This window comes from Bombus fervidus, chromosome 10, assembly GCF_041682495.2.
Source record: "Bombus fervidus isolate BK054 chromosome 10, iyBomFerv1, whole genome shotgun sequence".
In the NCBI taxonomy this organism is placed as follows: domain Eukaryota; kingdom Metazoa; phylum Arthropoda; class Insecta; order Hymenoptera; family Apidae; genus Bombus; species Bombus fervidus.
In genome coordinates, this window is record NC_091526.1 from 10,847,069 (window position 1) to 10,873,352 (window position 26,284).

Consider the following 26,284-nt stretch of genomic DNA (forward strand, 5'->3'; position numbering starts at 1 on the left):
GAGTCGAGCGAGCCAAGCCGACACAGGCCAGGCAGGCTAGGCAGAGGCTAGCGAGGCGAACAGCCGTGCAGAGACACGGTGTACTCGCAAAGGGGCAGGAAAGAGTCGAAGCAAGGGAGCGAGACAAGGAGACGAAACGAGAAGAGGGAGAAGAGTAGAGAAGAGAAGAGACGAGTAAAACGAAACGGCAGGCGTAGCGAGGAGCGTGTAGAGCCTGGAGGACAGGAGAGAAAGAGTATGGAGGGGGTGAAGATGGAGCGCAAAAGGGGAGCGCGGCAAAGGGATGCAGGGACTGGCATTGAGGGGCAAGAGAGGAGAAGGGCATATCCTACTGGGGGTTTCAGTTTAGTTTGGCGTGAGTCGCGGTACAGTTCGGTGTTTTGTGCGTTGCTGCGACCGTTTTACGCTCGATGTCGTTCATTTCCGCGGTTTAGTTCCATAAAACGCCGCACACTGTTCGGCGGCGCCTTTGTACGGACTCGTCGTATTCCTGACTAGTAGTGTACTCGTCGTTACCGTTGTCGTTGCCGTCGCCGTCATCGTCGTTGTCTTCGTCGTGGTCGTGGTCGTGGTCGTGGTTGTGGTCGTGGTCGTGGTCGTGATCGTCATCGTTGCCGTTGTGGTCGGTACTGCTCGATATCGCGTATCGTTTGACTATTTTTCTTTTCAACTCCCCCCTCCCCGAGAGTTTGAACAGGCCTGTGCCGTCGTAGTTTCGGAGGCTGGTGTGTACGGTCGGCGGTAAGGTGAAAGTAAATCCCGTCGAGAGCTTACTCGAATGCCAGGGAAGCTGATCGTACGTCGCGAAATCGCGTACAGATCGAGCACGCGACGTCGCCGTTGTTGCCTGGACAAGCCGCATCTCGGCTCAAGAAGAAGTGAATATTCGCACCCAAACCTAGTACCAACATCGCGTTTCCTCTACGCTATCGTTCGACCACCAACGATACGGCATCGCATTGTGTACTTACGCGGCCAGTATGCTCCACTACCATAGAGGATAGCGTTAGCTACTCCGATTCTCGTATGCGTGTTGCCGCACATACGGCTCGCATGCTCGCACGTAAGTACACTCACGCACACTCTATCACCCGATATAGCGCTTTCCACCAAATACGCTTGTGTGCATGTAGACCTACTCGCCGGTTGAATGCTGAGAAACAACAGGGAGAAACAGGGAGGGGAAAGGAGCGAGCGAGACGGAGAGACAAGAAAGAAAATACGAGAGAGAGACGGAGAGGGCGGTTTCCTCCATCTTTTTCTCCCTCCTTTCTCTCTTTTTCTGTCCCGCTCTCGCTCTTCCCCTCCCTTTCTCTCGGTTACTACTCGGTTTGCTCCTCTCCTCGTTTCTATCCTCTTGCGGCTGTTCCGTCTTCCTTCGACTAGCACGCGCTGTCTCGCTCCCGTACGCCAACTCGTGTATTTATGCGTTTTCTCATATTCGCGCTGCCTCCTCTTTCGTCCTCGACGAAATCGCTCGGTATGCGTTCGCGATACGCGCGACGATGGAATAAACATCGACTCGGTGAACATCGCCGGTTTCTCAGGCGGTTAGCTAGCACGCGAGAGGAGTGTTGTCGGCTCCCTGTTCCGTCCGTCCGTCTATCCGCCGACTTTTCTGCCCGCCTTTTAGGACACCAGACCCTAGCAGTACGCTATTGTCCGAAATCGAAGGTAACGGTAAAGCTTTTCACTGAGAAAAAAAAAAAAAAAAAAAGAAACTCGTCTTGCCGCTTTCGTCGCGGCACGGTCGCATTTGCGATCGCGCGAACCCCTCTGTCGTCTACGATGCACGAGGAAACGTGTCTTTACTGATTAATCAGCTGGCTGCCTCGACAACCAGATCGCCGTGAAACGCGGAATACCGAAGCAACGGGAACAATAGGCGGGAAATTCCTGCCGAAGCGACGGATGCAATCAAGTTCGAAGACCTTTTGCTCGAATCTCCCGTTTCGCGGTTCATCAATTAGAAACTTTGTACCGTCGCGTGATCCAACGCAGCGCCTATCGTATACGCTGACAAATCGATCGAAAATATGCGATTGCCCAATCGTTTTCGATTCCACCGCGTCCCGCAACGAATTTCACAAAGGGAGACGAACGTTCGCGAGCCTCGAATATTTCGAGAGCATAGAATTCTTTTTCCCTGAACGACCGGCTGGCCGATCGAATGCCTTTCTTTCGCGATCTCTGTAGACGGTCGCTAGGTTACTTCGAATCACGGTCTTCCGCACAGTAGGGTCGTCGTCTCCCTACTCTCCTTTCTCGGGGTACGAGCCTATACAAGCGACGATAGAGGGATCGGAGAGCAGCTGGGGGTCTAATCTGTAACGCGCGTAACGCCTGATAAGACTACTAAAGTTTTGCAAGAGAAAATGAGAGATCCAAAACGAGGGCACGCTCGTGTGCATTCCGTTGGAAGAACGATCTCTTAACGAGCTTCCTCGTTTTACTCCTTCTAGCGCGTCTTACCAACGTGTAACGTGTCGCGAAACGACTACCAAAAAGGTAAGAACGTTCTGAAAGATCTCGAGCGAGCGCAAGTATTCTTCTTTTCGTATGTAATATCTCATAGCGTGAAAAACGATCGAAGTAGTATTTTAAATCGTAACGATCGTAGGGCTCGTTGTGAAAATGAATCTGTGTCCGTGTTGGTCTCTCTTTAAGAATACCTCCTCTAACGTCTTTAATTTCTGCTCGGAACTCTTTGATTTTCCAACGAAATTTAACCGCTACAGACAAGCTTGAAGCGAATTTGAAAACGTACATAGAACACGAGATTTGTCATTTATCACATTGTCACGAGATATTTATTACGAGCGTACAGTTCGCACAGATCCACCGAAGCATCTCAACGGTGAATTATTCATCGTATTACATCATGCTGTATCGATAGATATTGATTCTTCGTGTAAGTTTAGAACAAACGTATTCGTACATCTTGGAATTAGTTTTATAATTTCTAATTTATCCAAATTCATCGGCCGTCGAACGATCGTGACAAATAATCGTCCTGCAACTTTGAAGAAAACTACAAACTTTCCGATACACCTTGTAGAACGTTCGGAACTCGAAATGGCAAACATCAGCGTTAAAATCGTCGACGCGTCTATTTTACCTTCGCTGTGTAAAAGTTTCACGATCATCGTCGAATATTAGTTTCGATTCGGGGCGATATTATCCCTCTTGCTATCGCCACTTGCGACGCCATTTGAGAATTTCTCTTCTTACCGAGCAGCTCGATATAAATAGACACCGATATACTAGACACCGCAGTACGCGTGACGTGTAGCCAAGGCGGGCCGATTCGCTATTTAAATAATCTTAATTAATATCCACGGGGATAAATGCGCTGGATGCTCGTTTATTTACGATCGTTCTCCTTTACGAACACACCGTGGTCGTTCGTAGCTTGGAAAAGTCTAATAGCATCTCGTTCGGAAGATCGATCCGATCGTTGTGTACAGGCCTTTACTTAGGCGCGTCCCTTACATTCGCGACACGTGCTGCACTCGGAGAATAGTCGCAGCAAAGTGTCCAAGCGCAAACGAACGCGAACGATCGAACGAGAACTTAGGAGATCCGCAAGAGACGAGATGTCAGAGGACGAGATAAAACGAGAGAAACAGACTCAGAGAATTTAAAGATCCTCTTTAGTTTCTATCTCTGTAACGACCGAGTGAAACGACGTCGTTAACTTGTTGACCGGGGAAGACGAATTGACGCGTCCTTCGAATAATATCTTTATCTAGATTTGCCCCGTCTTTTTACCTACGAAGGTTACAGTTTCTTCGATTCAGCTGGTCGTTTCGTTGTTAATTTTGAACAACGTGATTAGGAGACACGCCGTTTAACAGGTTAACGCGTGTAGATTCGCCGTGGCAAACGCAATGACGAGCCACGTTAAGAATCGAACGTAATTCTCCGCCATATCGTCCCGTCCTCGAGATCTCGTTCGTACACGAAGACCGGCCAAGACGCTTAGGATTCGCAGAACGATCTGGAAACGAGCGAGGCTAATTTCTTGGCAACGATAGCGATAGCGCCTAACCGACTTATCGCTGGCTCCCTGCGAAATACCACGATATTCGATCAATACGTTCAGGTATTCGACGCACAGGGTGCACACGCGTTTCATTCGCGTGGTAAGGGGCTCGCTGTTTGGCGGTTTCACCGCGTCATGCGGCGAGTGGAAAAACCGAAAGGACGAATTTCGAGACAGGGAGAAAGCACGAGGATAAAACACACCCGTATACCTACGGGTGGTTGAAACCTAAATGGAGGGGAGAACGAGGCAACGGGATTCTAGCTACCTGAGGAACCTTCGGGAAAGTGGACTAAGCACTGTGACACGGCCCAACCGTTTCCTATGTCATGCGATTTATCTGCGAAACTAGCGAATTATCGTCGTGAACGTTTCGTTATCGTCGCTCACGGACGAGCCAGCTGCTCTTCGAAAGAAAACACCGCATAACGATAAATACATATCGCATTTGGAATTCTAATCTATTTGTTTCGTTGTTCGAAGTACGAGTTAGAGTATAGGTACGTGAGTTCCATTTTGATGGAGAAAAAATGCTTCTTCTAATGCGGTTTTCCTACATAAACCGAGATTCCCTGTTCTTTTTTTTACCGAATAGAAACCATCACGGGTGCAAGATTTCCTCCGATACTTTTCGAAGGAGATTAGCGCGTAACGATAAATATACATTCGGGACTCTAATTCGTTTGTTTCGTTGATCAAGGAACGAGGAATAACGCGCGAGATGCGTAAAATTACGCGTGCTATAGCTTACGAAAGTATTCGAACACTTGTAGCAACTTCTTACGATCAGCGTTACGAGATCCAACTATCGCGATTATATCGGTAAAGTTTGAAACAAATCTGAAGATGTATATCGCGTTAAATACCTTGCAACTTTTATACTTGCATCTTCAGATTACTTTCGATCGATATAATAACGTTCGTCGTGTTATCGTGTTAGACCGTGTGTCTCTCTCTCTCTCTCTCTAGTACCGACCAAGTATCAAAATGTTTTATGAAAGTTCTTCATGACTAATATTTTCAAACTCGTACGTTCTTTTACATAAAATTTGTTCTCGCGCTTTAAGCCAAAATTTTCGCCCGTATCGAGATCGACATTTTTGATGATACTTTGACTTTTCGAAAAACGGTCGAGCACGACGAGTATGTAACGCATTTGGTATTCTAATTTCTCGAGATGACGAGGATACAATGCCGGCAAAGCGATCTACACGTACACTAGCTTTTTCCACGACCAAGATTCTCCTTTAAGATTTTGACGAATTACTGTATTTGTGGATAGACGCAAGATTGATGTTTTCCACGTTGTCGACTTATGTCGAAGGTATTACATGAAACTGTGTTTATCGTTGCAGGTACAATCACCGACAATTCGGTGGCGCAATAAGAAAAATGTCGGGAATGGGTAAAAGGACGTATCTTCGCGAGGTGAACCCCTACCTTATTTGTCCGTTGTGCATAGGATATCTTATAGACGCGACTACCGTCGTCGAGTGTTTACATTCGTGTAAGTAAATTTAATGGAACTGGAATTATATTCTGTGGAACGGATAATGATACGTTGGTTTTTCGATGTTTAGTTTGTAGAAGCTGTATCCTGAAGCATCTGAACAGGGAAGCTCACTGTCCTTCTTGCAAACATGTTCTCAACAAAGCCAAGCCGAACATCAAGTAAATTGCCGCACGACTGGCCTTGATTTTCAAACATTGCCAAATTTTCTATCCACGAGGATTATTTCTTGACCGAATAATTTTTATTTTCAGAGCGGACAAGGCGTTGCAAGATATCGTGTACAAATTGGTACCCGGATTGTATCACAAAGAGATGCGCAGGAGAAGGGAATTTTACAAAAAACATCCTGAACATGGTAAGGCTATTCCTTGCGATTCGATTACGTCGCACGTGTATCTCAATAGCGTCGCGAATTAAAATAATTCGTAGCCGTGTTGCAAAACCGTGTCAAAGTCCGCCAAGATTTTTGAAATACACGCGCGTTACGTCTCACGTTTCGTATTTACACATCCTGTATTTCTTGGAAATTATCTCAATATGTAAATGTTTTATACAGCGGATTTAGCGACACCGGAACAACGCGGAGAAGACGTGAGCGGAAGGTTGATCTTCGCTCCAGAAGACGCAGTTAGCTTAAGCTTAGAATATCTACCGCCCGGGGCAGATCCTCTGACCATCCTTCTTAGCACCAACGACGATACCAACAACGCGAACAACAGTCAAAGCAATAGCGGTAACAACGGTAGTAATAATAGCAATAGCAACGGCATTGGCAATCATAGCGCAAATACAACAAGTAACAGGCGCTACCTTCAGTGTCCGGCACTTGTGACTATCGCGCATTTAAAGAAATTCCTAGCTTTGAAATACAGCGTCGATATGACGAGATACAACATCGAAATTTGCCATCGACGTGCCCCGCTCCCGGAACACTGGACTCTCATGGACGTCGCTTACATTTACGCGTGGAAAAGGGTAAACTATAATAGCCAATTTCAATTATCGAATAATTTAACACATTGGTTGGCACGCTGTAAAATTCGCTTCTCTCGAGATGTAAAAATGTGCTCAAGGTACAAAACGATGGTACGCGAAATTCGATTTAGTTGGTTCGACCAAATTAAAGCATCAAAGCATCGTTCTATATCGATGAAACGCGAACATTCTTGACGCGTCAATTACGTTATCTAATAGCCATAATACTTAGAAGTATTCTGTCAACTATAAATCGCGGCGATATATTGTGAGAAGCCAGCGTGTCACGTGGCAACGTGTTAAACGTTTCAAAAGATTTCCTGGATAGTTCGATTACGAATATTTCGACTACTCTTTCCTAACGTTTGACAATTTTATTTTTAGAACGCACCGATGCGATTTTTTTACCGAGTAGCGTTGGAAGAGCAGAGATTAGAGGCTCCTCCTCACGACAGACCATCCACGCCAGGTTTAGGTGCTAGTTTGCCTCCTGTTGACGCGGTAACACGGGATGACGATAACTCGGAGAATCCTGAGAACGGTATTGAATCTAAGCCGGAAACAGAGCTTTCGAACGATACCGAGGAGAAACCCGCGTTGGACAATCAGAGCAAAGTCTTGAACGAGAATCAAGCGCCCACGAATGAAACCAAGGAAGCGACTAATAAAGAGGAACAACCGTCGAGTACGGTAACAACGTCGACAAGCGCAACGTCGACAACGGTTTCTGTAGCATCGACAAATAGCACATCGACGACGGTTTCTGTAGCATCGACAAATAGCACATCGACGACGACGGCAACCGACACGATTGCCTCGTCCACGTCCACGTCCACGTCCACGTCCACGTCCACGTCCACGTCCACGTCCACGTCCACGTCCACGTCCACGTCCATGTCCACGTCCATGTCCACGTCCATGTCCACGTCTACGTCTACGTCTACGTCCGCGTCAAATAGCGAAACTAAACAAATTAAAACACCTATTAAAATATTGAAGAATCCAGACGGAAGGTACGAAGTCTTAAGGAGTTCGCCAGGTAGTTGGAATTCGAAAGAACAGAGTGCTAGGAGCATAGAAACGAAACCATCGAATCCAGAATTTAGTGTCGTGAGTATAGGCAACGGTCAGAATTCGAACGGAGTGAAAATCACGTTGAAGCAATGTACGCCGAACAATTCGAGTCCGAGCAAGCCGAAAGTTATCAGCAACGTGTTATTGCATTGCGGTCAGGTTGAAAAAGATAACCCTGATTCGTTAGTGATTCAGCAGCTTCACAGAGATAAGGAGAAACGTCAGACAGAGAAGCAGGAGAAACAAAAGAGAAGGGTAACTTTCGTAGAACGATCTGTCCCTGAGAAGACGGTGACCAGTAACGCGTTAAAGAGTATACAAAAGAAACCAGGGGAACAACAGGAGAAGAAACAGTTCCTCCAAGGTTTTCAGTTAACAGCCAGAGAGTCAGCAACCGAAATGTCTTTAGAGTCTCCCTCTAAGTTTAACGAAGCGAATACCAACAATGAGACGAATGAGACGCGAAACAAGGGCAATGCCACGTCGAAGAAGGAGGACGGTATAGCGACAGAAACTTTGAATAATGTAAATGAGAACTCAAAGAATAAGAGCAACAACGAGAACATTGGGGTAAATGCGAGTGGAAACGCTGCGAGTGCGAATAAACGGGTTGCCAGTATGGCCGGAATTGGCAACGCGCGAGTGAATGCAAATAAACAGTGCGGTGACGTGGATATGTGCACATTTGGATACTCGAAGAATACGAACGTAGGTATGAACATCAACGTAAATAGCAATCCCGCGAAGATGGACGTGTATACGTTTTCCAACGACCCACCGGTAGTTCCCGCGGGAGCTGTGAAAAGGAAATGTCCGCCAGGTCTACCGATTCTCGATATCAAGAGAAAGAAGCAACAGAATATTTCGAGCCAAGTGCCGAAGAAGCAAACTCAAGTACATCCGCCTGCAGTCGTGCAAAACAACGCCAAGTCACCTCGAAAACTTCCAATGGAGCACGTTATTTCGGCGAAACGAGCCACGAACATAGTCGCAGAAGCTGGTCCTAGTCGAGCACCCACGACACCAAGTTCGAAAGCTTCGCCGACTCCGGTACTTTCCAACGACACAAGGAATATATTAGACGGTTGCGGATTGAACATTCCTGCGAGCCTCAGTATAACTCTGACAGCGCCAAAATCACCCGCGAACAATGCTACATTTACCGAACCAAATGATCCCAAAGATAATCGAAAGAATACGCTGGGAAAAGTAAGTCCCAGTATAACTCTTAACGATAGATCGGTCGATCCACGAGTGCTGAAAGCCTTGAAGACGGGACAGATTAGAATGCCCGCACCGTCGAAACCAAGACAGCCTAAGCAATCGGAACGCGATGCGAACCAACAACGGCAGGCTTCGTCCGCTAAACGAGAAAGGGACCAGGAATCGAGAGACATTTTGGATCTCAGCGGAGGGAAGAAGATGGACATACATCCGTTAAGAATACCACAGCCAGTGACGAAACTTAAAGCAAAATCGACGATCAGAGAAATGCCGAACATCTCGGATCAGGGACAAGTTGTAACGCTCGTTGGTGGCCATAGATATTATCGTGCACCACCAGGTTCTTTGACTCCAGCAGCGCATAGAGTGAACGATTGTCCGCTTCCAACGCCTTCGAGAACACCAGTTTACGCTCCTGGATTCTCCAGTCCTTTAAGCAACAGCAGGTACAACACAAATCTTTCATCCGTTTTTCCCAGTCTGCAAAGTCTGTATGCTTTGAGCCAAGCACCGAATCTTCAGCAGTTTCAGACAGACGCAAGGCTAAGGCTACCTCGAGGGACGGACGCGAATTCCACCATATCTAACAACGATAATCGAAATATGAACGCTAATGTATCCGGGAAAAGTCATCTAGCTGCCCAATGCGCGCCAGTGAAACCGGTAAGATCGTCTGTAGCGCCTTTGGCTGTTGCGATAACTAAACAACAACAACAATCGAACGATAAATCAACGTGTATAAACAAATCTGTCTCGAATGAGATTAGTAAAACATCTGTGTTTCGCGGTAACGAATCTCTCGACTCCACGGAGTCTGGTCAACAATTGTCCGTCCAAACCAAGTACTCGTCAGCCGCGGAAGCTAATAATCGATACTCGCCGCGAGCTACCAATAACAGCAACGTGAACAACGAAAACAAAACGTCTACCGAGGCGACTCGTGATTCTAATTTGGAAACTAGTAACGATACAAGAAAGGAACCGGACAATTCGTCACGACAGACGCCTCATCGCGAAGCAGCCAGTCCAAGAGTATCATCTACGGCTTCTCCATCGCCACCACCTGGAGATACCAATGCGAATACGATTAACGAAACTACCAGCGGTCATACCAATAATATGAACACCGCTTCCAATGGAATAGACAGTGATCTACCTGCACCGAGTCCAACGAAGAAGAACAACGTAGGTGCGGAGGTATCGAGTAGCAAATCGCCTGCTAGTCCAGACTCTAGCTCGGTAACTATCGAAAGTCCTTCAGGCAAAAGCTGCACCACGGTGGAACAAGGATGTCCTTCTCCCTCGCAAACGTTAGATACGGTCAAATCATCGGAGAATTCGACAAAGGTTGAGAATAACGTCACGGAAGACTCGACGAACGATAACGAAAACAAAACTTCCACCAAGCAACCAGCTACGAAACAATTGACTTCGGAGATGTTTCAAAAAAGGTTGCTGGCTGCGTTTCCTTCTAACGAATGGGCAAATAACCCGATAGCTGCGGAACACTTAGGCAACTTCTTGAAAAGTTTGAACGCGTCGATCAAATCAGAGAATAAAATGGATAGCAGGGGATCGGAAAAGATCGAGAGCCAACTCGCGTGCAACGATGCAACGCGTTTAAATAACGAGGTGTCATCGAAATCTCGAACAGACGTTGCCGAATCATCGTAAATACAAGCATCGATTTAAGGATGAATCGAACACTTCCTGTTTGAACGAAGAATACATCAGCTACATCACTGCCAGATACCATTGTAATATTATCGAATGACTCTTAGCGTGGATACGAGTACCAATTTCTAAATAATTGAAATGCTTTAAGGTCTTATTAGGGGAATACGGCATACGCATGCTGTACAATACAGGGAAAATACAGCACAGATGCTGGAAATTTTATTTTTTCAAATTTTTTAAGGCCATACATCCCTCAAGAAATTTCATCCATATGTGTAGTTGTTTTGTCGAAACAACAATGTTCTACGAGTCGCTCGATTTCAACTAAAAATATCATTTTAAGTGATTAATGGACAAAAATATGTTTATCAAATATGATCGATATTATTCGTAGATTGATTTTATTTCTAATATGAAAATTGTTCCTACTTCGGTCCACACTATGATTATGCGGAAGCAGAACGTTCATCGAAGTACCTCGCTATTGTGTAAAAATTCGTTGTCAAGATTTTAATTTTCGATTATTCAAACTCCATGATTAATTACGCGAAACGCAAAGCTAATCAGCACAACGAAAAATCGAATAGCCGATACCGAACTTGCTTTCCTATTCGTTTAAGGATTATAAAACGTGTACGTAATAAGAAACAGAGGGACCGAAATTAAGAAAGAAAAGAAATCGAAGAAACTAGATACAATTATTTGCGAAGCGTATGAATGATATCTATGCTGTTGTTATTTCATCATTTACTTTTGCGTTACGTTTTACTATGAGTTATTATTATGTATATGTTGTATAATAATTGTTATGTTATGCGACTGTATTATATTATATATATTATTTCTTTATATGTATATATTTATTGCGCTGATATCCTTACAAGATGTGCGCAAAATCCTATTACTTTGTAAGATTCAATTTTAATCGATCGAAAATTCGTGTGAATGTACATCGTTCAAATTTTAAAACACAATTGCATGCATGTTGATTTTTAAACGACAAGAAACTGACATGTAATAACAAAAGAATATATCATTATATACTTAAACTAAAAATCATTATAGTTCTATTTATTACCCTTCGCCGAAAACTGAACGTCATACACATATCAAATACTTTAAATTGCGCGGGCATTTTACAACATGGCGTCGCGTAATGATTGTTCGGATTGAATATTTACAATATTCCTACAGATATAAAAAGACACTCACCGATTCCCGGGATGTTTAATATGGAAAGAATACAATATTTTGACTTTTATTTGATATGCAAGTCTTATATCCAATTATATTTTACCATTCTACAACTTTATATTTCAAACTTTCCAAAGCAAAAAACGTAGAAATAAAATAATTTAATACACATTTCGAATAATACGAAACGTATTTTTTAATAAAAATGCTTGACGAAGTCGAATAAAACTTTGGTTGATTACCAAAAGTAGACAGTAGCGCCAGAGAATAAACAAATTCTATATGCATTACCCTTCTTGAAATAAACATACATAGGTTTAATGTGTCGGTGATATGAAAATGGAGAAAATGGCAGACTAACTTTTGCAACGTTATTGCAAGTACGTCATTGCATACGTTTTCTTTGCTTAATTAGTATAAGTTGAAATGAGTAACGTAAAAGAAAATTCTACGATACCGGCAAAAACTACGGCAACTGTTAATACGAAAGCTCATGGAAAAATCGTATTAACACTTCAAAATTGTCTTTTACCTGATGAAAAACTTAACTCGACGCCGTCGCATTTAGACGGATTGGATGCAGAAACTGAAACCGATCTAAGGATATTAGGATGCGAATTGATACAGACTGCTGGTATTTTACTGAAACTACCTCAGGTTTGTAATTATTTTCACAAGTAAACAAAATGTTTGTAAACGCCATAACCTCTATAACCTCGGAACACATAGTCTCTACTTTTATTATCTCTTTGAATAGGTTGCAATGGCCACAGGACAAGTAATATTTCAACGATTTTATTACAGTAAATCGTTGGTTAGACATAATATGGAAACAACTGCAATGGGTTGTATTTGTTTAGCTAGTAAAATCGAAGAGGCCCCGAGACGTATCAGGGATGTTATCAATGTGTTTAATCACATAAAACAAGTTTCCAGTCAAAAGTAAGCATGATTCTTTGTTTTTAATGTTATTAAATTTTACATATATGAATAACAATAATATACTAGACTTGTTCTCTTTTTTTTTTTTAGACCAATACAACCCGTAATACTTGATCAAAATTATGTAGCCCTAAAGAATCAAGTAATTAAATCTGAAAGGAGAGTCTTAAAGGAATTAGGTTTCTGCGTCCATGTAAAACACCCTCACAAAATTATTGTTATGTATTTACAAGTACTAGGACATGAAAAAAATCAGGCTTTAATGCAACAATGTTGGAATTATATGAATGATTCTTTAAGGTCTGATGTGTTCTTAAGACATCAACCAGAAACTGTTGCTTGTGCATGTGTATATTTGGGAGCAAGACAGCTACAATTACCTCTACCTACGTCACCTGCTTGGTTTTCTCTTTTTAAAGTTAATGAATCTGCTATTAGAGATGTTTGCCGTCGTATATTACGACTTTATTTCCGACCTTATGTTAAGCCAGAACAGTTAGAGAAACGAGTAGAAGAACTTCGTCGACAATACGAGGAAGCAAGAACCAAAGCAAGAAGTGGGGATGTAGATAGTCACACACCTAGCCCACCACTGCCTAAACATCATAATGCCTGGGGTGGATTCATTAGCCGCAGTGGTACGCATGCTGTGCCAGAAAGAACAAAGTCACCTAGGTATGATGTCACGAAAGAATGAGAAAATAAAGTAATAAAATGTAATTAATGTCTGTATATGTTAATGTCCAAAATCATGTTTACTTTATTTTAGGCGATCAAAATCACCAAGTACTTCACCATCTAGAGGTGAAGGAACAAAGCATTCCAAGAGGAAGAAACATAGTAGAAGCAGATCTCGCAGTCATAGTCATGGACGATCTCGAAAACCGAAAAAGGCTCAACGAAGACGATCTGGCAGTCATAAATCATCACGTAGTCGTTATAGATCGCGTAGTCGATCTCGAGATAGAGATGTAGAAAAATCAAGTAAACACCGCAGTAAGCACAGACGACATTGAATGTATGAGAAGACTATCACGTATATTACAAAAAGGAATATTGCAATTACGTGAACAAGTTATATTCGATTTGTAATATAATACGGGGCCTTTTTTAACCTCTGTTGATTAACCCATTTGCATCCAAGCGCGGATTATTACGCAATCGGACGACTGTCTTCTATAACCAAGCGCGGATTATTACGCGCGCTGCGACTGTTCTTTTTTATTTCCATTTTAATCTAAACAATACTTTTTTTCTCTGTTAGAAAGAATGTAAGATACGATGTTTACGAGATAACATTATCTACCAATCGTTTTGAACGGTAAATTTTCGATAAATTCCATGAAGAATTCGGATATTTACTGCACCTACGACCGACCGCGCGCGGTGATAGGGACCAGTCCTCTTAAGTAGGACCATGATATGCAAATGGGTTAAAATACAATTTAAATAGAACAATCGATTCTATTGTATGATATCTTGAGTTAATTTAATGATGATAACAGTAGGTTTTAAATCTAGAATTTAAGTCGCATGTACCTCAAGGAAGACGGTACATTTTAAAACAATATTACAAGTAATGATACTTAAGAAGGCGTGTATTTAATACAAAACTTGAAAATAAAGTTTTATATTCATGTACTACCATATATTATTTTGTAAAATCCAGCCGGTGCTGCCTTCTTCCTCTCAGTTGATAGTACTGCTGAAAAGTCTAGCGTGGTTAATTGTGGAAGAATGTGAACGATGTATCCTCTATAATATGGAAGATTTTCAATGGGATTTCCATGTAGCGTTAAAGATTTAAGAGTTGATAACTTTTTCAATTTTACAACATCATTTATATCCGAAATATTGTTTCCATGCAAATAAAAAATTTTTAAATTCGGAAAATGTGTAATGTCATCAGCAATTTGTTCTATCTCATTGAAAGAAAGATCGAGCCAACTAAGGTGCGATGGATCATCGAGAAGTTTTTGTGCAAGATTTTCAAATCCGAACATTGATGTCAATGAATTATTGCTTAACCACAAGGAACATGTTACAAAACGATCTGCAGCTGTTCGTAACGGAATTTTACCCGTTCGTACTGCTTGTGGACGTTTATTTGCCAATTCTCTTGTAACAAAATAAAAATTTTTATTAATATTATCTTTGAATTCAGAAAATATATCATTTTAATAGTCCATCATATTACTAACATACCATTCATTGTGGTTGCTTTTTTGAATGACAAGTCTAATGGAGCAGCTATCAACATCTCTTGCCGTTCATTTCGTCTATAATCAGAAAGTGGTTTTTCATAATACATGGTAGTGTCCATTTTAATGTTTGAATGATAAGGTCTTGACAATTTTTGGAGAAACTATGCCAATATTAATATTAAGAATGTATACAAAACGTTCACTTGAAATTATTTGCCAATTCTTAATATCATTACTAAAACTTTCGTTCTTCGTCTAAAATTCTTGTCTCCATAATTTTTTATATAGATAGTCATTTATCCAATAATTATTGTAAATATATATCCATTATGTATATAACTTAAAACAAAAAGTAATAATTTTGATTACTTATATAACTTTATGAATAAATTTAACTACTTTAACAGTTCATAATTATGAGAGATAAAATAATATGCAACCTAAGAAATTTGACGCGGGTTTTTTTCTTCGCGTAATTTAAATCGAACTGAGTACACTGATTGAAGCGTATTTTTGAACACATAGAATGTAATACGTGTAAACGGCGACAGGTTGCACTTTGTACGTATTCTTTAACCATTTTGTCGTTCTGTACTTTTCTATAATCATCGCTATCGAATTATAAACTGTTAACGGCGGTAAGCTAGATTGAAAACATTTTAATGTGAGTCAAACGAACAAGGAATTTGTGAATACTATTTATATGTAAGCTCACATTTAGTTTAAGCTTGAATAAACCACGTGTGATAGAAGGAGTAAAGAAGCAGTTTGGTTATATTCCTTACTTTTTTCCTGCTAAAGATGCCGCGCACAAAACATGTTCGGAAACCAAAACAAGAACGGCACTCTGCAGAAGAAAGTGACTTATTAATCAAAGATTTTGAACGACAGGCACATTTGCGAATATCTAAGCTGGAGGCAGAATCAAAAATGGCGATAAAAGGTCTTGAAACTTTTGTTGATGTTACCTTATCTCGGCTTCCGACTGAAATACGACAGATGACTCTTGGCGAGATACTCAATTGTGAGGCTGGCGAAGAGAAAGAAAATTGTAATGAAGTTTCGTCGTCCGTCGATGACCGTTCAATAAGATTGCTTCCAACGGAGAAAAGAAAGAAAGTTGGTAAAAGAATTACTAGCGGGACAGACGATGGATACGTTACTGAAGGTGTTACAACAACACGTACATCAAGAGCTAAAAAAGTCGCACCTCCTACTACTAGAAGAACACGTAGTACCTCAAGAAATAGTAAAATAAAGCTTAGTGAAATAAATCAAGAAACTATAAGGAAGACAACAAGGAAAGATATCAAGGAATCTATGAAAATTGATAAATTTAGAACTCCTGCTGCTACAAAACCTGGGTTCAATGAATTTGATCTTGTAACTCCAAAAATAAAACCTAACACACCATTAAATGTATTAAGACGACCAAGGCAAGGAGAAATGGTTCTTAGCATGCAAGGTAGCCCCTTATTGGTTTCTGCAGTTATTCAAGAAGACATTGCTAACATTAATGTACCTTTACGTAATGGCAATGTTATGTCCTTATTACCTAATGATGGTTTACGTATGTCACACATTCCTACATTAGATGCAGAAACTATGAAACAGCTAGAAACTCTAAAAAGTCACATTGAGAAAGTTATCTCAACAAAATAATTAAGATAATCATAAGGTAGATTTTTATAGGATCCATTTCTCGTGTTGTCATTGCGTGTCAATGAAATTGATTTTAGATCAAAGTATCTTTTGGATTGTGTCATAATTTTACTGCAAATAACGAATGAAATAAATGTTATTATATGTTCATTTAATATATATTTGATTAGCATTTGTTGCAATCTTTTTATACCTTATGATAATGATAATTTTATAACATATTAATTAATATAACATATGATTATAGAATAAGAAAATTAATATTTTAAAATCAGACCAATATGATAACAATGCATGTATATGTATAATTTTTCATGTAATAAAAATTAAAAGATGAATTGTGGTTTTTTAATTTGAACATACCTAATTCATTATAGGATATATTTTAAAGAATCGTTACAAAAATTAATATTTAGATTACTCGGTTTTATATTTTTTTTAGCTATTTCTGGACAAAGTTCTTTTGCATTTTATATTTTATAATTACCTTACATTTTGAAACAACATATTTATCGCATTTGGCGGGCAAGAACTAGTAGAGCGCGTATGTAGCACGATTATATTCTAACCATTACTGTACATGCGCGTACTAAAAGATCTGTCAAACGAACGAGCTATATGTGCATTCTTCTACTTTGTGATATTCGTAGTGTTTTTAGATTGTACAAAATCATGTATAAAATATCGTAGTGCTCATTTTCATACGACGTTAGTTGGTTTTCTCGTACTTTATCGTAATTTGTCATTTTCAATATTCAATGTTCGTCACATAATGAAGATATTAAATGTATAAAACATGAATTAGAAATGTCAAAGTACGCGTCGTTGAGTTCGTTAACACGGATTTTTAGGCTATCTAAGATATATACCTATTAATCGGAGCAGAAAGAAAGCGATATTTCGGTGATATAATTCTATATATTATATCTCGTTGATATTGAAAGATTTCGAAAAAAACAACGAACTTATTATTCTGTCACACATTTCGCAAGTAACTTGTGTATTAATAGTTTAAAAATGCAAAATAACCTTCAACGAATTTTATAATAATTTACATGTTTAAATATTGTTCGATCACATCATGTAGTAATGTAAAAAAGTATAGGTTTTATATCAGATTTAAACAAAATAATTATTAACTTGAATTCATGTTCAATTTAGTTGCAAAGGTGATCAATTTACTATAATTAGATATAGTAATTTTCTTTCATACATAAAATAGGTATGTTTAAAGAGCTGTTTTAACACAAAATTCAACATGGTGCGTGTAATCACAGTACATAATTTTCTGGGGCAAAATATCACTCAAATTGAGGAGCCAACTGCAAGCTGTATAGCAAATGCATCTGGACATGAAATGCTACTCCTAGCATTGTCAACTCATTGCGTCGAAGTTTGGGAATTGATGATGTCTGATATTAAACTACATACTGTTTTTCCAACAGTTGATATGATTAATCAAATGGTGCACTGCACCAAAGAAGATTATGTTGTAACGTTAGAATCAAAATTATCTAGAGATGCAAGCATTAATAATCATACAGGGAAAACAATTAATAATTTTGTTAGAATTTATGTTAACTGGGCTATGGTGAAAGATCAAAGTCAACCTATGCGTGCTAGAATAGCTGGGCGTGTTACTCCAAGTTTAAATCGACCATTGAATAGCTTAGAAATGATAGAGTTGCCATTAAATGTGCAACCTACACTCATTGCTTGCTGTCAAAGTACTGGCAACCTCCTAGTGGCTTCCGGAAATAGTGCTATTTTACATGAATTTAAAATTGAAACACAGCAAGTATCAAAGATGAAGTTTATAGATTTTGAGGCTCGACCATGGTCCTTAGGCTTTTCATTTTCTCCTACACACATGGAAATTGTTGAAGATTTCATATCGATTATGGATAAAACAAATTTATGTGTTTTTCGATTGACTAATTCAATGTATGAAGATATTGATCAATTGAGTTCTCTAACTTCCACAAACTCTTCATCTATTGATAAAACATCTATATCTACTGATTCCTCCCTTGTGGAAAACAGTAATCAAGATGATAACACAATATTGCAAGGAATAAATTCAAAATGTAAAAGTTCTAATCAAGATCTGCACTTTATTGTATCAGAAAACAATGATTCTAGTGGAATAAGTACAAAATTTAAAGGTAGGAGACATAGAAGTTCCAAAACAAGTATATGGAGTAAACTGGAGACAGGAGATTTCAGAAAAATAAAATCTAATAATAATGACACTGTTATAAATTTGGATCATTTAGTGTATAATGAAAGGGATGAATTACAAAGATTAATTGACCAAGAAGTTGTAGATGGAAATTCACAACCCTTGACTATAAATTTACCATCTATAAGTTTGGAAAGAGCAGGACCTGGGCATGCATTAAGTCCTTTCGTATTAAACCCATCAGAAATAAGGATTATAATTAAAACGAATTCTCCTGATTTAGGATGGTCAGAAAATTATACAATAAAAAATTTATTGTCTCTTAAAGTAATGGCAGCTAATAATAAACTTGATGGAAGTTCTGAACTGTTCAGCTGCTCTTTATTGAAGCCATTATATATGAGGAAGGAGTGTAATACTTCTTGTTTAAAAAAATCAATCCTCAGATCAGATAAATATACATATTTGCAGGGCGTAAGTTGCTTCTTATGCACACTGCAAGAAGGATATCTTTATCATTTTTCTGCTACTAGCTCAAATCCTACCGATGCAACATGTTTAACTACTTATCCATTTACTGCACCTGTTAATCACGTAGCTTTGGAGCATACTGCTTTGCATGCATTGACTGAAGCTGGTCTTGAATCTTACACGCTACGTTTATCTCATCATGTTGCTAGAATGTCTAATGATATAGAAAATGTAAGAGTTACATGCCCCAGTGTCTCTGAGCCTGTTTGTTTAATAGGATTAAGGCCATTTCTGGGGATACAGAAATTATTACATAGCAAAAATTATCTAATCCTCTTAGCCAAAGCAGAAAACTCTTGGACTTTGTATTCTTTAATTTTACCTAAATTGGAAAATTTGTATTATGATGTTTTAAACGCAGCGAGGAGTCATAAATCTTCTAGTCCTAGCACATACCGACATTTGTTAGGAGAGGCTCATGCTTTGATACGTTTAGCTAAAGACGCTGTGTATAATTGCTCAGACATTAATGAATTTGATGATATCGCAAATAAAAATGGATTGAAATTGAAGAACTTGTATAATCAATCATGTGCGCTGCTTGGAGACTATTATATTCGTTCTGAATATGACTCAGATTGGGATTTCTGTATACCCTATTATAAAATGTCGGGTTTAAAACCTTCAGAAGTATTATCTAGGAAATCAAGTCAAGATGCACCGGGTCTCGTTACGTTTTTAACTGATATACTTTTCACGATGAAAAGTGGTCCGGAAGCAGATGCCTTGTTCCAAGGATTTAATATTGTAGAAATAATATGTAAATTAAAGAAACCAGACTTATTGAAATTGATTTTCAGTAGTCCCGTATTACGAGAATATACTACAGAAAAACTAATACATCTTTTGTCATTATATGAAACGGACGAATTAGTCAAGTTAGCTTTGGCACTCTTATACATACAAGCAGAAAAACAAGACCAAGCAGAGAAAGTACTTGAACCAGTCTCAGCATTATGTGTCAAGAAAATAGTTTTAGAGCACTGGGACCTGTTGTTTGATATGACGGCGATGAAAAAGAGAAGTCCAATGATTCCCACATTCTCAGATTTCGCTGGAACGTTAATGCGTCAGAAAAATTCAACCTTTGCTGAAATTCTAATACAATTAATCGAAGAGGATGGAATCTTATCTCTTCATCAAATTATACAGGTGTTTTTAGAATATTTACCATCAAGAGTAGGACGAGATGGGCATAATGCAGCCATGACATTACAAGTATTTCTCGAAAAATATCTTCACAACTACTTTAGTACAAAATTGATTATAGATTCGTCTGTTATAAATAAAAATCAAATACGCACGGATTTCGCTTTGGTTGAAGCTTTTAAGCTACTAGTACGATCATACTTAGGAAAGTTAACACAAACAAAAGTGTACAAAATAGAAAATAAAGAAAACGTACAAGAAAATTATGATAACTTCATATTTGTGAAGTTTAGACCTCACTATCTAAACGGGATGCCACCGTATGCGAAAGATTATCAAAAAGTTTTGAATGTGAGCGATCTAAAAGATTTAACTGATATTGATAAGACTGACTCTGAAAAAACTATATCAACGGAATTGTTTAAATTACAGTCTGTATTATCTTGTGATTTTATACCAAATGAGTGCTTATATGAAGTTAAGCAATTTCTTGAAACACAAGAGATTGATGGCAGTTTATCTTTAAAAGCGTTGTGCATTCAAAATACTGAAGAAGCAACAACACTTTTAATGGATAATTGTCCTCAAGTTATTGTGCAGTATGCAAAGGTAAATACCATATATTTCAATCCACTACTTTTACGGTATTTTTTATTTGTTTTTATGATTGAATCTCATAAAATTGTGTTACAAATTTAGGACATGTATACTAAAGATTCTGAATGGAAGTATTTAATCGAGTTAACGCAAAATAAGATTGCTGTATCGAACTCTCGACAAGAATTGCAGTGTTTATACACGCAAATTATGAAAGGTAAATTTTTTCAATATATTTATGCTGAAGTATATTAAATTGTATTATAATATACTTTTTATCGTTTTAGCAATTTTGAATTATCTACCACATACGTTGTCCTTAAAAAGTTTACATCGTGTTCTTCCAAAAGATGATGTAATAACATTTCAAAAATGCAGTGAAATGTGTAATCAAATTATGCACGCCGAACATGTTAAATCTTTAATAATAGAAACTGGACAACAACTTTTATCGACTTTAAAATTGTGAGCGCTAATTTCTACTGATCAATTTTATCGTCATTTGATGATAGCATAGGTCCAATTTTATTTCAATTATAGAGAAAAAAAAAACATATGATCTAAACGCAACAAAAAATTGTGTTGCACGAAAATTATACATTCTAGAGAAAATAGATTCGAAACAAATTATACTTAATCGAATTTATTGAAAACGATACTTTTTCATATGGCACGACTTTCACAAATTATAACTTTTTGCTTAAAATTACTTGGCGTTTAACGTAACTAGTGACTTTCTATCTCTGTGATCTCACATTTCAGACACCTTTTTCATTTATATAGGTGTTTTTTCTTATTGAATATAACTATAAATTTACAAATCGTTATTGAATATACTCATTTGTATAATATTTTTAAAAGTACACATTTATTTTAATGCGATTATTTAAAATGCTCGATCTTGATTAAAATCTTGGTCACGCACAAGATTTTTTATGGATAAAAAGTTGTATTATATATAACAAATTGTCAGAAACTAAAGACAAATACTATAGATAAAATTAATTCACCTATTATTGATTGTTGAAATGTTCTATATAGATATATTGTATTATATCTAGACGTATGTTATCTTTCCCTTAGCTAATGAAATAGTTGAATCATAATTATGAAAAGTTTATACAGAGAACCAAGCATATAGATATTAAAATTTTACAATGTTATATATAATATTTAACGTAATAGATTGCTTTGTACACTGAACTAAGAAATTTTGTAGTAACGATCATTGTATTTTTGACTGCTGTTTGAATATTTCTAAGAATTTGTTAAAAATTGTTTATATTTTAACCGCTAAGGGCGGGGTGGCATGTGTTTAGGAAATCACGTATTGCTAAGGTAGTTACTTTTTATTACATTTGTTGATCCTATAATGTATTTTCATCACTTTCTGAATGTTACATTATATGTAACTTTAATGTGCCTTTAGGATTAATTTCTCTTTGTTACAAATGTAATATAATTATGTTAGAAGTGATCTATGATATTTATAAATTATAAAGAAATAATACATAGCTGTAACTCATATCAGAATGCTTCTTTATTATGTAATCATATTTTTATAATACTATTTATTTCTTTAAAGAAAGAAAGGAAAAGAAGGATGGAAATTATTTTATTGTTTTGGGATCGCTCGTTCCGTTTCTTTTTTTATGTATATTACCGATTTTTCTTTATTGAAATATTTTATCTCAGGGATTCAATTATTTTAACTAATTCTTATTAAATGCATAACAATTTTATTATAGTATAATCGTTTTTAATTTATATAAGATAAAACAATAAAAAGTTGTGTATCTACCAAACGTGTCCAACAAATTAGTTTTTTGTCATCTAATATATGTGACTTAACCCTTCTTATAACAAAGAAATTATATGACAGTATCTTTTTAATGTTCCTTTTTTTTTATGTACACTTTTCAACTACGAAAAATATTTTTAATTACTTTATTTTACGATACCTTATACACTAAGTTAAAAAGAGTTTATACTTTTTAACAGGTGATGTCAACAATATTTTATACAATCTCAAATTCCTTATTCAACCTTGTTAGATCTCTGAAATAATAAAGAGTACGACCGTTTATATAATGAAATTTAATAGTTCTTATTAAAAAATATTTATTAACCATACCTGTTTTCTATAGCTTCATTTAAGTGATATTTGTGCATAAGCGAAATGACAAGTCTCAGTGTTGACCAAATGGTATTCGACATCGCTTTCGGTGAAAAGTTTTCACCGTGAACTCCACGACCAGCAGCTTGTTGGTTTAACGCTATTACAAGATGTTCACCTGCTTCTCTGTAGAAAAATAAATAATTTAATCATGTAAAAAACTATACATAATGTAAAAATTTTACTTACTTATATGCAGCAAGATTAATGCAAGAAATTCCAAGATTGTAACGAGCTCTAATAAATCCAGGTGATAATTTTAAAGCATGATGATACGCATTTATAGCTTCTTCCGATTTTTGACCATTAGCTAAAGTTGCACCTAATCTATTCCATAATCTAGAATCCTTTCAAAAATATTACGTTTTCGATAATATATTAACATTTGCTAATATGTATTACAAAAGATTGATTTAATACATACATCAGGGCGTACTTGCAGCGCTGCTTGGAAGCAATCGCTAGCTTTATCATATTCATTAGATAAATTAAAAAGGACTCCTAATCCACACTGTACATCGGCATCTATTTCATTCCATGGATTCATTCGTGCAGCTTGAATATAAAGATCTTTTACCTCTTCATGTACGTCACTAGAAAAAAAAGAATGTTAGATATTACTCTATGTATGTGTATTTTGTTAAACTAATTATTACTTACTCAAATAAAATAGTTGACACATTGGATTTTGATTGTTGTTCAGGACTACTAGCCTTTCGTACTGATAGATGCTTGTATTTTTCATTTTTTAGTAACCATTCTTTAAGTGTTACACATGCTTGGTTTTGGTAAGATTCATTTGTATATGAAACTGCAAGCGCCATAAGAGCAGCACCATTTATAGGATCCAAACTTAGACAACGTTTTAAAGCAGAAATAGCTAATGGATCTTGTTCATTTTCAGCTTGAGTTTTACCAAGAAGTAACCAAGCTTCTGAATCTTTTTCATCTTGTTGTACTGCTGCTTCAAAGCAAAGTATAGCACTTGGTAAATCTCCAGCTTCCAATCTTTTTTTACCCTCTTCTAATGCATTGGGAAAATTTTTCATAGGATTTTCTTCGTGAAATTCATAATCTTTAAATGGATCATAAAAAGTATCATATTCTGAAAGCCATGGATGCTTGGATGATAGTTCCCCAGATGATGAAATCTTTTCCCATTCATTTTGAAGCTTCAAGAATGTAGATTCATAATTATCTGTCTCTAGAATAAAAGTTTGTATTTATAAATATGTCTATAAGGAGAATTAGTTACAGATACTAACTTGGTACTAATATGTCTACCAACCTGAAGAAATATTTTCTTTTTGAAATTCATCTATCCAATTACTAGCAACAGCTACTTCTTCTTCTTCCTTAGCTGTCACTTCATTTTCTTGACTATTATTGATAGAAATTTTGTCTTCAGTCTTTTGATTATCTTTTTCATATTGTTCTGTCCAGTCTTTACTTGTATTTTGAACATCTGGCAGTGATTCTTCATTGTTTTTTATGGGAACATCTCCTTCCTGTTTCATAAATTTCATAAACTTTGAATATTCAAAATTAGGATTATCACTGTTTTGTATTGCTTCTGTTGAGTGTGCCATATTTATGTTATTCTGTATAGTATCTTTGCTATGTTCTATATATTCTTCTGCCCATTTTGGTCCTAATCCAAGTTCATGTTTTTGATGAGTTATAATGTTTGAATTCTGTTCTATCTCATGATGCCAAATGTCATCAGCATGGTGTTCCTGTATTAATTAGAAAATACAAATTTGTAATAAATATTTGTTTTATACTATAATGCTGTTAATATATGAATTCCAATGGTAAAATGAGAATTACATTAAAATGACGTCCTGATTCAAGATATTGATTTGCCCAAGCTGTATCTAAACTGGTTAATTCTTGAGCAACTCCTGGTGCTGCTATAGGTGGATGAATATTTTGATCAATTTCACGCATTTCTTGCAATAAATTATCCATTCTAAATGTTTGAGGACATGAAGGATTTTCTTCTAAAAATTGTTTAACTAACTGATCTGAATCTGAAGCTTGGAAAGGTTCCACATGATCAAAAGGATGACGTATTCCTTCTTCTTTAAATCCATGATCACGTACAAAATGTGATGTTAAATGAATTAAAGAACTGGGTCCACCGCAGTCACCCTCCACCAATTCACGCAATGCCATCTTTTTATAGTATCAATATATACCTAAACTGATTTAAAAAATGTGTTATTTTTGAAAATAAAAAGTAATAATGCACGAAATATATCTAGAAACATTATATTATAGTAAAATAATTCTACAACATTAATCTCATTAATTCAATCAATTAAAGTAAGATGCTTATTAATTTCATTTATTTTATTCGATATTAAATATTGAATAAAGGTATAGTTGAGATAAAATTTTTTTATACAACATTAGAATTCAATGATATTATATAAAAGTAGAAATGAATGCAAATTTCGTAAAATATCACAAATATTGGTAAAGGTATAAAGTTCACAAACCTCGTTTCGTTCTTAATATGTATAATTAAATATTCCGATGATATTGTTACGAGATATTAAATGTATTTCATCAAATCTACTGTTTGAAATTGTTCATTTCCTTGCCATCGAACAATATTGGTACTATAAGTCGAATAAATTTCGTTGTATAATGGTGTATTATCATGGCAAACGTAACGTTAAGACAAGACGAGTATTATAAAGCCATTTTTTATGTGTTTGTTGGCTAACGAACGTCAAACCGTGGACAAGTTGCAGATCTATCTGAAGACTTAAGCATCCTCTTTGTGTGGTATATGATACATACGCAGTACTAAAATATATTCTTAATATATTTTATTTTAGTTAAATAAAAGCTGTTCGTCTAATAGTATTATATAATCCCTAAAAATATTGATAACATCATTTCATGTTTAATATTTATTTCAGGATTTTTTTATTAACAAAATATAAATAAATAATATGTATAAAAGATACTATACAAAGAAATATTATTGATATAAGAGCAAGAAATCGAAATTAATAATGAAATGTTTATGTTAAAATAATAAAAATAAAAATATTAAAAAAGAAAATATTTATGAAAATTCCTTAGATATTAAAATTGGACAAAATTTCTGTGAATCGTATGCTAG

The 26,284-nt window shown here is 37.1% G+C and overlaps 7 protein-coding genes across 13 annotated transcripts in view; 5 read left to right on the plus strand and 2 right to left on the minus strand.

Moving 5' to 3' along the window:
• Positions 1 to 26,284, plus strand: part of LOC139991532 (uncharacterized) — a 233,484-nt gene that overhangs the window by 204,454 nt on the left and 2,746 nt on the right. The gene's annotated exons all lie outside the window — the stretch shown is intronic.
• On the plus strand, positions 345 to 11,271 carry LOC139991517 (uncharacterized). 4 transcript variants are annotated; one of them, XM_072011658.1, is made up of 6 exons: positions 345 to 1,063; positions 5,401 to 5,552; positions 5,626 to 5,716; positions 5,810 to 5,913; positions 6,115 to 6,533; positions 6,918 to 11,271. In XM_072011658.1, the coding sequence occupies exons 2-6, from the start codon at positions 5,438 to 5,440 to the stop codon at positions 10,503 to 10,505; spliced, it is 4,317 nt and encodes a 1,438-aa protein (XP_071867759.1). In that variant the 5' UTR covers positions 345 to 1,063; positions 5,401 to 5,437; the 3' UTR covers positions 10,506 to 11,271. The 4 variants fall into 4 exon arrangements, with proteins under 4 accessions (XP_071867759.1, XP_071867760.1, XP_071867763.1 ...); XM_072011659.1 differs by lacking the exon at positions 345 to 1,063 and adding an exon at positions 1,476 to 1,674; XM_072011662.1 differs by lacking the exon at positions 345 to 1,063 and adding an exon at positions 2,487 to 2,508.
• LOC139991536 (cyclin-L1-like) lies at positions 12,065 to 13,741 on the plus strand. The gene is made up of 4 exons (XM_072011715.1): positions 12,065 to 12,359; positions 12,460 to 12,644; positions 12,735 to 13,319; positions 13,414 to 13,741. Exons 1-4 carry the CDS (start codon positions 12,129 to 12,131, stop codon positions 13,658 to 13,660), a joined length of 1,248 nt encoding a protein of 415 aa, XP_071867816.1. The 5' UTR covers positions 12,065 to 12,128; the 3' UTR covers positions 13,661 to 13,741.
• Positions 14,225 to 17,129, minus strand: LOC139991543 (leucine-rich repeat-containing protein 51). 3 transcript variants are annotated; one of them, XM_072011725.1, is made up of 3 exons: positions 16,998 to 17,129; positions 14,850 to 14,923; positions 14,225 to 14,760 (listed from the first exon to the last, which is right to left on the minus strand). In XM_072011725.1, the coding sequence occupies exons 1-3, from the start codon at positions 17,015 to 17,017 to the stop codon at positions 14,279 to 14,281; spliced, it is 576 nt and encodes a 191-aa protein (XP_071867826.1). In that variant the 5' UTR covers positions 17,018 to 17,129; the 3' UTR covers positions 14,225 to 14,278. The 3 variants fall into 3 exon arrangements, with proteins under 3 accessions (XP_071867826.1, XP_071867827.1, XP_071867825.1); XM_072011726.1 differs by lacking the exon at positions 16,998 to 17,129 and adding an exon at positions 15,634 to 15,768; XM_072011724.1 differs by lacking the exon at positions 16,998 to 17,129 and having other exon boundaries at positions 14,850 to 15,263.
• Positions 15,650 to 16,665, plus strand: Borr (borealin-related). Its single transcript, XM_072011719.1, has one exon. The coding sequence runs from the start codon at positions 15,650 to 15,652 to the stop codon at positions 16,508 to 16,510; it is 861 nt and encodes a 286-aa protein (XP_071867820.1). The 3' UTR covers positions 16,511 to 16,665.
• LOC139991521 (BLOC-2 complex member HPS3) lies at positions 17,521 to 21,452 on the plus strand. Its single transcript, XM_072011668.1, has 3 exons — positions 17,521 to 20,981; positions 21,072 to 21,186; positions 21,257 to 21,452. The coding sequence occupies exons 1-3, from the start codon at positions 17,769 to 17,771 to the stop codon at positions 21,436 to 21,438; spliced, it is 3,510 nt and encodes a 1,169-aa protein (XP_071867769.1). The 5' UTR covers positions 17,521 to 17,768; the 3' UTR covers positions 21,439 to 21,452.
• Positions 22,903 to 26,039, minus strand: Pex5 (peroxisomal biogenesis factor 5). Of its 2 annotated transcripts, none has more exons than XM_072011684.1 (8): positions 25,650 to 26,039; positions 24,976 to 25,346; positions 24,434 to 24,881; positions 23,806 to 24,349; positions 23,570 to 23,738; positions 23,335 to 23,492; positions 23,104 to 23,271; positions 22,903 to 23,027 (listed from the first exon to the last, which is right to left on the minus strand). In XM_072011684.1, the coding sequence occupies exons 2-8, from the start codon at positions 25,321 to 25,323 to the stop codon at positions 22,988 to 22,990; spliced, it is 1,875 nt and encodes a 624-aa protein (XP_071867785.1). In that variant the 5' UTR covers positions 25,324 to 25,346; positions 25,650 to 26,039; the 3' UTR covers positions 22,903 to 22,987. The 2 variants fall into 2 exon arrangements, with proteins under 2 accessions (XP_071867785.1, XP_071867784.1); XM_072011683.1 differs by having other exon boundaries at positions 24,976 to 25,351.